Raw genomic sequence first — 11,755 nt, forward strand, 5'->3', positions numbered from 1 at the left:
ACTTGAACTTTTTGTAGAAGTAATGACTCCCCCCCGAGCCGTAAGAACAGGGCTGTAGTCATGTGTGTTTCATTCATCACATTATTGATCAGTCACTCCTGATGAATCTGACAGCCAGCAGGGTGACCACAGCTGAATATAACCGACTTCATGTCAAATGTTGTCATATGTCATCATGTCGCCTACTTTTAAATCTTCATCCACTAATGATGGATAATTTACCTGCCATAGTAAAATGTGTTTTTTTTTCTTTTAATATTACATATATATATATATATATATATACATATATATATATATATATACATATATATATATATATATATATATATATATATATATATATATATATATATATATATATATATATATATATATATATATATATATATATATATATATACCAGTTTATGGTTAATTAAAAAAGTCCCAAGCTTATTGTCTGAGCTATTATGTAAATCTTCATTTCTATGCAAGAAAATTATAGTGGATATTGGAGTACAGTAACTGCTGCCCTGCTGCCCACCTGACACCTTTAAAGTAAGCATCAACTAATCAAAATATTACAGTCACACATATGTGATGTATAGATAATCAATGACTCTCCTGAATCTTGATGATGTGTGAACTAATTTCTCAACTTTTAGACATGTAATGAATTCAATCTGGCACATCTACGCTGCACTGATGGTGATAAACCTGCTGTCCGCGATTGGGAAGTTGCCAGGAAATGTTACCCTTTACATGCATCTTTTAGTGCAGACCTTTATTTTTCGTTGTACATATACATTTTTACAATGACATCTTATGTGTTTAATCACACAGTAGTGTGGAAATATATTTGTTTAAATAAAACAGTTCTCTTATAAAACAGGCATGCCAAAAAAAAAAAAAAAAATCAATCTAAATACTTGCAAAAATAGCAATCCTGTATAAGTGCCACAGTAGTGTATATTACAACAGAACATTCTTTAGTAAACAACACCGTGCAACATGCAAGATATTTATACTCAACAGCAGATATGGAGAGAACTGAAGGTTGCATCCCACTGCAGTACTTTTCTGTGTTGAATGTGTTGTAAGAACAGTAATTTAGTTGAATGTGTGTCACACTGTTTATATGTGGAAATAGAAAGAAAAGCATTGTGTGTATTTGTGTCCTATGCGTACAAACTCCAGTAAATGATGTTGAAGAGCAGGTAAGCCAGGGGAAATATGACTCTGGAGTATGAATCGATCATGTAACTGTTGCTCATTATGAAGCTGAGGTTTTGTTTCAGAGGATGCTTGCGACGAAGCCTGGTGCCCTCTGTGGGTGCAGAGATTGTCGAGTTTCGCGACTGGGTGTTCCTATCTGTATTTAGGGTGCTGGAGACCTCTGGGAAAGATGTCAGATCAATTTCGTTGTCATGGAAACAGCCATCAAAGGCCATAGCCTGGGTGGCGTTGTAGGAGGTGGGCATCTGCAGTGACATAGGGTGAAGAGGAGAGAGACACTTTGAGCTCCAAATATTCAAACATTATGGACTCATAATGTCAATGAAGTCGTGAAATTTGAGAAGTCTCAAAGAATGACCTTTGCCCCTTTAACCTTCTTCATCTCCTCCACTGTGGTGAAATAGTTGACAGCAGCATACTCGATAACAGACAGGAAGACAAACAGGAAGCTAGCCCACAAATAGATGTCTACAGCTTTGACATAAGACACCTGTGGCATAGAGGCTGACACACCAGTGATGATGGTGGACATTGTCAGAACAGTGGTGATGCCTGAAAGCAAAACATCAGGATTATTAACTGCTTTACATCACAGACAGAATCCTTTGTTTGGATGGATTATTTTAACTCGACTCAGACTCTATAGTTTACAGTAAACAATAGATCCAATCAATCGATTAACGGAAATATCCATGTTCCATTAAAAATGTTTCAAGTAGATATAAAAAATCGTGTATATGGTTTCTAGATAAGTCTTATTTAGTTCAACCCAAAGTCTTTGGAGATGACACGGTATTGTTGTAATTAAAATGTAACTGGAGATAGTGCTCGTGTTTGTTTGCTGAAGGCCTTGCTGAGGGACAAAGTCCAAGAAGCTTTAGCTACAAAACCCCAGAAGGTTATTGCACGTAGTTAAGAAAAGCAGCTGATGCAGCGTCTTCACATTTAGCATACAGACACAACAGTAACAGACTGTCAGCAGGAAAGAAGTTCTCAAAATGTAAACAATTCTTATTGGAGGCTGTATGCTCAAAATATTAATGGCCAAGAGGACACATATAGTGTCAGTACCCAGAGAGACACGGGCAGGTACAGCCCTCCTGTCTATCCAGAAAGACACCCAGGACAGCATCACCATCAGCATGGTGGGAAAATACGTCTGAAGCATGAAGAAGAAGATATGCCTCCTGAGAATGAAGTTTATGTAGAGCCGATTGTACCAACCTGAGAAAGAGACAAATAGACAGAGCATAGACAAAGGAAAACTGCACAACAGAGATACAAAACACCTATGCAAGACTGTGGAAGATATGGATCTATGCACGGCTAAATGGACCTACAGGAACTAGAACCTCCAACACATGAAAGTAATTATTTTCTGTGTAGAGCTGAAGTTATGTAACAGCTTCTTCTTGGTCCCCAGATTACTTCCCACTGAGAAGCAGAAAATCTCCCTGGCCCCTCTCTGTCTGTCTTATGCTGATATTATGTACTGTAAGCAGACGGGCTTTTGAAAAGGTCGGCTTATCAGGAAATACCTCAATCAGAAGCAATGTTACATTATATACCTGTCACGTATAGATTTTTCTCATTCATAATTTCTAGTTAACCTCAGGAGATTTAAAACAGCTCGAAAAGCTCTTTCTCTCGCTCTCTCACACACACACTTCCCTTTCCTCACCATCTTCTTCCCTCACCTTCATAAATCAAAGTTTTAGTCTTTCCCAGTGTATTTAATAGCATAATTCATCAATTTGGAAGCTTTACAAGTCTTGGGTCAGTTCATATTTTATATGAAGCAAGAGTGCAGCCATTTTTTTTTTCAACCATTTAGCTTAGTATGAAAGCTGAAAAGAGCTAACCTGGCTCTGTCAGAGGGCAACAAAATGGAAATGGTGCCAATTGTTCCCAATTTAAACACAATGCTGAGGTGAATTTTCTCCCTTGTCCTGCTCGAACATCTTTCAGAGCACAGGCGGGATGTAGGCAAGCCTGTCACCTGTTCAGCGCATTGTTGTAAATCCAGAAATACTGCGGCTCCACTCAGGGAAGGCAGAATGAGCTGGAACAAACTTGTCTGGCAGTGGAAATGGGTCACACAGCTTTTACCCATGTTGAAAAACTCGGCCTCTACCTATTCATTTGATATGCAGGGTTTTGGGTTTTTTATTTTTTGGGGAAAAAATTATGTTTCCCTCATCGTTTGTTTAATCCTTCTTAAAACCTCGAAGAGTGCAAAATGAAAAATGTAAATAGAAAAATGTTTTTTTCTAAATGGGGTTTGTGTGTATTTTCTTGGCTGGCTACAGTCTTTTAACCCCTGAAAACCAAACATAGCACCAATGCCATACACAATTGGTAAGCCTGTTTCTGTCCAAAGGTAACAAAATAATGCATTTATTCAGTGTTTTTTGTTACTTTGAACAGACCTAGGACATTTTGTCTTATGCTAAGCTAATTGGCTGCAGGTTTTTGCCTACTATCAAACAGAAAGTCTATTATTCTTCTCATTTAACTCTCAGTTTAAAAATATATATATATTTACATGTGTTTAAAATGAAAGTTCAGGATGTTTAGACCAGCAATAAATCTTTTTGATACTGAGTATCAGTCAGATTTGAGGAGCACCAGTCAAGAAGACACAGGATAATAAATTAATCACATTATTCAATCTGTTTGCTTTAGATATTTACAGATGTGGAGGTGAAAAAAATGTTAATGTGTAGAAATGCAAACATCGTTAAGTTTTAAGAAAAGCTAATGCATTTAACTGAGGCATGACTGTTAAAAACTGGAGCCCTCTGGTTGTTCCCAATACGGACACAGCTCAGAGGGCTCCAGAGCCTGACATACCAGTACTGCTGTAGAAGGCAAGCCCAAAGGAAGGCTGGAAGTCTTCAATAAAAAACTGAGAGAGCACGATCTCATCAGTCCTTAATGAATCGTTCCCGTTCTTCCAGTAGAGCATGAGGTCGTTCTCATTGTAAGCATCTTCAAGAGAGGAGAGAAGGGGTGAGGTCGGGGGGCGGGGGTTGTAGGAAACCTTCACTTGATGCCTCTCTTAGAAGAATCATGGATATGTTTCTCAGAGGGGAGGAGAGAGTGCATAGAAATGGGACTCCTGACTCTCCTCTGAGATCAGGATCCATGCTTTATCCATTCATTAATGTTAGACAATGACAGACAGTGAGAGAGAAGAAGCCCCAAACTCTACATTGAAAGTGATGCTGACTCTATCATGTTATCAGTTATTACCAACTTTGAGCAGATGAATATAAAACAATAATCCCCAGTAAATCCCACATCAGGAAAACAGACATGTTTAAATGTATAATGTGCAGACATTGACCTGATTGAGGATTATGACTTATTTACGCAATGTAAGAAGAAGATGATGATGACATGGTGTGATTATGAAGCAGGCGCTGATATACAGGGTGTGTTTGTGTGGCGTCAGTGTAATGCTCAGATGTTTTTGACTGGCAACTTGGACGCTGTTCAAATAGTTCATGGGCCAAATGCTATCTTTAGCTAACGCCTTTAAATGAAGAATCAGTGAAACATATCGAGCAAGCAAATGATTCAAAATAGATTTTTTTCAATTTTAGATTTTTCTACACATTTAATCCGTCAATCAACATTATTTTTCTGCAGTCGTCATTTTATATCCTATGTGGCATTTCAGCAATATCCCATCTGCAGTTTGATACTCACAGCTCTCCAGCTCCAGAGAGCAATTCTGCGTGTCCAGAGGGAAACTGCTGAAGTCCATTGAGCAAAGTGCAGTCACAGTGATCCTAAAACAACCCACAGTGAAAGAAATACCCACATCAGTCATGCATCTGCATCTGTGTGTGGTTCTTGTTTCATAACTGCCTAAATTTACTCCAGCCAAGTCAAATAATGCGATGGTATACAACAACGATAGGAAAAAAAAAATTTACTGGTTTTTAAAATGATGCAGCTGAGTTGATTGAATCATTCAGTAAATGCTCTTGTACCTCTTACTGTCTGCGGCTACAGCAAGCTGTCAGGAACGAGGTCATAATGTGGCTGAAAGGATGGGATGGATTCCTTTCAAGCTCTGCTGATTAAACCCTACTCTGAGGGTCCGCTGGGCTATTTTCTATCATGACTTTTCATAGGGTTTTAATTTTTAATCATATTTAAATTATGACTCATCGGATTACAGAAGACTAGAAGACAATGCGGCCTATGAAATTAGGGACAAACAAAGCTGCACTCGTATGCATTAAAACCCACCCTGGCTCATTACAATACACAGCGGTGTCGTTGCTTCAGAGGGACCTGGCCTGGAATGAGCAGTAGGTGGAGATGGCCAGTGAATGGGTGAAATCACTCCATAATTGTGTAAAAACAGGATTCTATTCATCCAAAGCCACCATGGTCTCACTTCTATCATTCCTTCTTTGGTCGTATGTCATTTACCTGACGCTGTAGAGGATGTTGCCGTCTGGATAAACCCTCAGCATGATGTTCTCCATGGTTGTATCGTGGATAAAAGAGCGCTTGGAGTGGACAAAGAACACATCAGGAACCCATATTTTCTTTACAAGACGTGAATCGAAGGTGCGACTCTTGTTGTTGCTGGAGGGAAAGGCCAGCCGGTCATCCTGCCAGTAGTGCCTCAGATACAAAGTCATGGTGAAGTCCTGGAAGAAACGACTCAACTGCTCAGACCCAACAGCCAAAAGGCCATCGCTGTATACTTTTATTTGCAATACCTGCAGCAATATCAGAGAAGCATACCATGTTTACTTCGGAGATGCTGTCAATGCTCTCCACCTGGACGTCGATGCCGACTGGAATAGCGGAACCTGGAAAAAGTCCAGCGTTGAGGTGGATCAGCTTTAAGCAACAGTTGGGTGACTTTCTTTATACGACGGCTGTCTGTACATCTGCCGGAGATTATGTTTGAGCAAATCCCACCGCGCAGCTATAAGGGGTAAGCCCTGTATTACATACGACAGACACAAAAGGTTGAAAGCGAGTGGTGACCCTGACTCATGGAGGTTCATGAATGGCATTTCTACATCAGTAAATGCAGTACAGCTACAGCGTCACTTCAAGTGAGCGACACACCACTGGTAAAAAAAGCTAGAACAACAAAGCAGAAATCTTCAAGTCCATTTCTTTGATGCTGATGATCACGTGGGGAGCATACAATACATAAGATGCTAAAAATTCTATTCAGCTTATGGAAACATTTGCCATCTAACCTGTTAACGGGCCAATTTCTGGGTGCAGTGCAACCATTCCAAAGATATTATGAAACATTTGGCTCTGAACTATTTCTGAGAAATGATGTAAACTTAGTGTTAATAAATTAACAAACTGCACTGATGCTAAAATCTGAATCATCAGACAGCTAAAAACCCCTGTGAGTGCATATACATTTTGTTTACGTAATTTTACCAATGTGTGTTATCAAACATCAGAGGACAGCTTTGGCAAAATACAGATAAATCCGTTCAAAATAAGACTTTTGCAGACAGGCAATAGAGCCAAAGCTGGATTTATCGTATTTGTGAAATCTGGTCTATGGGAATAACTGGCTCACTACAGCAACTTGCAGGAATATATTATATCCTGTGTGTTACATCGTTGACATCGTTGTTTTAGAATCTGACGCACCAGGACAATCATTCAGTTTCTCAGCCAACTAAGCAGTCAGTGGGCATATAAAGTCACACTCCCTTTTATTAAACGGACACAAATACTGGAAGAAAATACAAAAGGGTTTTTGCTGGACGTGGCTTTGCTGCTAGTTTCAGATATGACTAAGAGGCTGAAGAGTCAGCAGTTCACATCTATGTATCCACATTAGGCAGTGCGTTTGCATGGTGCTTAGCGCTGCTGCCTCAAAACAAGAAGGTTGTGGGTTTGGTTCCCACTCTGGGGCCTTTCTGTGTGCAGTTTGCATGTTCTCCTCGTGCCTGTGTGGGTTTCCTCCCACCGTCCAAAGACACCATGTTTGGGTTAATTGGTGACTCTAAATCATCTGTAGGTTTGAGTGTGAGTGTGAGTGGTTGTCGGTCTCTGTCTGTCTCTGGTTGTTGGTTGTTGGCCCTGTGATGGACTGGACTGACCCCGCCCTCACCCAGTGTGAGCTGGGATTGGCTCCAGCACCCCCCACGATCAGAAACTGATAAGCGGTGGAAGATGAATGAATGAACGAACACCCACATTAGCTCAAGGAACGAAAGTATCACAGGTAGAGTAAATTAAATAATCCCACATTGTACTAATATGTGAATATCCAGGTCCATTTCCATCAAAAGGTCTGATGTCTGTAAACGTATGATGTGCACTATAAACACGCTTTCCCTCAGCGCCATTATCTAATGAAGGTATCCACTCGAACCATCAGACTACAGTAACAATAGAGTGGTGAGGTGGGCCACCAAAGTCCTGTTCATTTGTTTCCCAGTGCTGTTACTGAATCTCTTTCAGCTCCATGATGGACATGAAACTCACTAAAGCAACAAAGATCAAGTACAATGAAAAATAATCCGACACCAAAACTTTGGCCCAAACAATAAAGGCATAATATTGAGGGAACAAATGGACCGCACTGAGCAGAGAATTGCAATCCAATCCAATCCTGTTCTATTTGTCATCCAAAGATAAATAGAACAGGGTCAGGTCACTGAATTTTCAGCTCCTCTAGTGTCTCTCTATAAGTCTCTGGTATTTTAAGTAAAATCTGAAATTTGACACTTTTTTTTTTTTTTTTTGAGAATGAGAATTGCTGATGAAGTCACAAGAAAGGTAGGATCTTTACAAAGAGTTTATGGGAAAGTGGACACACGTTCTACTTTAATTTGAATTAAATATTATACAGTGTCAGGTAAAGGAATTCAAATAAAAAAAGTGGAACTAAACACGAATGTGTAGATTATTAGAAAAAGAAGAAGAAGGTCAGTTGAAGATTTTGTTGAATATCCTGTAACACTGCAGGATATTCAGCAAACACTGCACCCCCCCCCAACCCCCGACAGATTTAGATACACAGTTCAGATTATTTTATCTGTACTACTGTCTGCATTGTCTCCCACTGCAGACAATTTAGGTCACTAAGGGTTTTTTTGGGAGGCGTAATTCCAAAGACAGCACAGTAACCTACATTATCATTACTGTGCCACACTGTCATAAAATGAAAATGTCATAAAATGACAAGTAAAATTACAAATACAGAAAACAATGAAGAAGCAAAACGAAATTTCTTTTTAGGATTGATGAGGTGTGTGTTTTACCTCCAAAGCCTGGCCGCATTGCAAAGTCATGTTCTTCGATCCGAAGCAGCTGCTCAGATTTAATTAGCAGAGACTTGGTGCTGTCCATCTTTTTCATCTTAAGATCCACCCGTCTGACAACCAGAGAGAACACATGACAGCTGGCACCAGAACTCTCTTTCTAACTGTCTTTCTAACACACACAAACTAGAAAAAGAACTGACATCTGGTCGAGGAGTTAGTGATGTTAATTGGACTTTTGCTCTGATTAAATCTAAATCACAGTCTGATGAGACTTCTGTTCCTTGCACTGTGTTGACGCTGATCCAACACAACTGCAGTAGTTTGCTACTTTCACCTGATTTGTTTCTTTTTTCGCTCCATTTGGTCCATCTGTCTTTAATGTCCATCTGTCTTAATGTCTTCCTAGAAATCTGATGTGATCCAAAATTGACTTTTTTTTGGATGTTGTAAATAACCTTTGTTTTTCTCATTCAGCACCAGTTCACTAAATCCCTGAGTAATATTTCAATTCCGTCTCACCTCACAGGATCCTGTGAACTGCTCTCACCTTGATCCACTGACATTCATGGAAAACATCATGATTAATTATGCAACCATATTCGTAATGACATTGTCAAGCAGCAAAGGCTTCAAAATCCTCCCACAAAGCCACAAAACACAGATGCCAGGTATGAAAATGTCAGTTTTGTCAACAGAAGCAGCTCCACAAGTGCAAGAAAAGCAACAGGTTATATAAGAGATCCCGCTTTGGCTCACCCTCCTTGCTTTTGTTTGGTGTTCTCTCCGACATACATATCCTTGTATCTCCTCTTGCTTGGAAAGTGGCTACTGTTGAGCTGGGTGAGAGGCCACAACCAGGCCAAGCATATCAGCCTGAGGGCCAGGGGGGCCACTCTCATGGTTAGGCTGGGGCTGGAAAGACCAGAGGAACCCAAACGTTCCTCCCACTGCGTCAGTGTCTTACCCAGCTGTCCCTGTCCTCTACTGGTATGTCCATGTCCCCGCAGCACTCATTCTGCTCCGTCACGGACACACCCAGCCACTTGTACGTGATCTTGCTCTCTGATCTCCTGTGACATGATGAACATCAGCTGAAATATCCAGTGCTTAGCGCCAGTGTACAGGCATCCCCCCTGGATGAGTTTGCTTGTCACTGTGCCATCCCTCTGCTTACATATTCTGACACAACATGTTCTTCTGACTCCCCACTGTCTCCTCCCTCTGATTTAAAGCCAAATATCAATTTATTCCTATAATGACAAAGGAATACCATTAATTCCTCGCTAATCTTCTTATCTGTGGTTGGTGAAATCTTTCAGTAACCTACAAACTGTAGGCAGGAGCAGGCAGGCACGGGGGAGAGCAGAGCAGAGCGGGGCGGGAGGGTAATTCAACCAGCAACAGTTTCATCATCGTTCTGACCGGATAAAAATAAAAAGCCTGTAGCCTACTTTTACACATTGCAGGATTTTCCCTGGAGCTGCACACTATGGTGGTAGGAGGATACAAATGATCCTATTGACAGGAAACAATTACAAGCATATGTCTTAGCCATATATGCAAACAGTGTGCTTATATTCCTAAACAGATGTAAGAGGACATGAGTCCGAAACTGCTGCTTTGATCTTTCACCCTCAACAAAAAATTTTAATTGCAGTACGAATAAGGCCATTGTTGCTGTTTGCCCTCATTTAGAGATAACAGGGAAATAGAAGTGATGCTTTGCAATAAAATGCAGCCAAGTTCAACTGCAAAGTGCGTTATGATCTCAATAAATGCACTAAATCAATTCTAAAACATCAGAACAACTCAAGAGTAGCTTGAGGAGTTTCTATATGTGTTGTAATGTCTACTGCTTCCCAAAGGACGCGCAACACTCTTCCATCTGAAGCTACTCTGCTTCACAAAAGTTGGATGATTTAACAAAATTTTTTATGTAACACTGGACAGAACTAAGGAGACAAAGAGAAACTTCAAGATCTTTGCAATTTAGAATGAAGAAGTAATGTGTAGATGCAGTAGGATTTTAGAAACATGCATATTTAATGATTCTGCATTTGATCAATAAAATAAGAAAACCCTGTAACACAGATGGAAACTTGTAAATATGTAGAGAATCAATAATCAAATCAAAACATGGACAGCATGACTCCAGTCTAGTCGTGCGGCTCCTTTAATTTAGGATTAAATTTGATTGAGGGCAGACATGAGCAATACCATCTTAAAGAGTTGTGCACGTGGACCTTGGTTCACTTGTACATGTGACCTCACAGCTGCCGGACAGCGGGCAGGCATTCACATGTGGGAATGGCATGTCATCTGTGCCCCCTAGAGGCGAGCTCCTTTCCAGCTGTGCTAAACATTTAACAAAGTATTTTCACTCACAATGTGTTTATGCCACAATATCACAATAGCCACATTAAAAAAAATTTGCTCCGGTCATAAACTGAAAACTGAAATTTGTTGGTCTCAGAGGATCTAGTGAAAGTGCTGTAACTTTTTAAATTGGAATTACTTCTACTAATCAATTTTAATGAAAGCCCAAGTTCACTGTGAGAGACAGACTGTTCTGATAAACATGTCGAGTGCTTTGTTTAACATACAGGCTGTTACAGGTTTTCCTCTGCTTTTCCCCCAGCAGAGCAGATGAGCTCCACTTTTTACAGATGCATTCATTTCGTGCCTAGAAATTGAGTGTTACTGATGCTGTGGTTTAGTGAACCTTGCAGTGCAAGTTTTCTTTTGGTGGAGAATTTGGAGGGATCGTGGTTAAACTTCTACTTGCCTAGTTAATTAGTGTTTCATTAGTGTTAGGAAGGATGTAAAGTGGAGTCGCACATTCACACATCACTGCACACAACTGTGTTTTCACTCATACATATGCAAAATAGTGTTACTGGTGCAGCAGCTTAGTGCAGGCCACTTGACATGGCAGACACACATGGAATCATGATCGTGCTTCTAATCTTCTGGGATAGATTGCTATTGACGGACTCAAAAGGTATTGTCATGTCCAACCTCTAACATTTACAGAGGAGCAGTTTGTCTTTGCTGAGCTGATTATAACTTTGCAATATTCAGAAGATATTGAGGGAAAAAGCTGTAGGCCAGTCATACGAGTAACACTTCAGACAACAGCTGAGTACTGATGTGATTTTATTTTATTCGGATTTAGATGTGAGAGATAAAGTAGTTTAAGAGTAAGTTAGCGGACAGGTCACTGTAGAAAACAGAATTGAATGTTAAAGATACTAATG

At 40.1% G+C, this 11,755-nt stretch overlaps 1 protein-coding gene across 1 annotated transcript; it reads right to left on the reverse strand.

Moving 5' to 3' along the window:
- Positions 1 to 974: 974 nt before the first annotated feature.
- gabrr3a (gamma-aminobutyric acid type A receptor subunit rho3a) lies at positions 975 to 9,397 on the reverse strand. Its single transcript, XM_029519342.1, has 9 exons — positions 9,255 to 9,397; positions 8,496 to 8,608; positions 5,989 to 6,056; positions 5,668 to 5,891; positions 4,933 to 5,015; positions 4,072 to 4,209; positions 2,290 to 2,442; positions 1,577 to 1,770; positions 975 to 1,463 (listed from the first exon to the last, which is right to left on the reverse strand). The coding sequence occupies exons 1-9, from the start codon at positions 9,395 to 9,397 to the stop codon at positions 1,161 to 1,163; spliced, it is 1,419 nt and encodes a 472-aa protein (XP_029375202.1). The 3' UTR covers positions 975 to 1,160.
- Between the last annotated feature and the right edge of the window lie 2,358 nt (positions 9,398 to 11,755).

Source organism: Echeneis naucrates, chromosome 14 (genome assembly GCF_900963305.1).
Source record: "Echeneis naucrates chromosome 14, fEcheNa1.1, whole genome shotgun sequence".
In the NCBI taxonomy this organism is placed as follows: Eukaryota; Metazoa; Chordata; class Actinopteri; order Carangiformes; family Echeneidae; genus Echeneis; species Echeneis naucrates.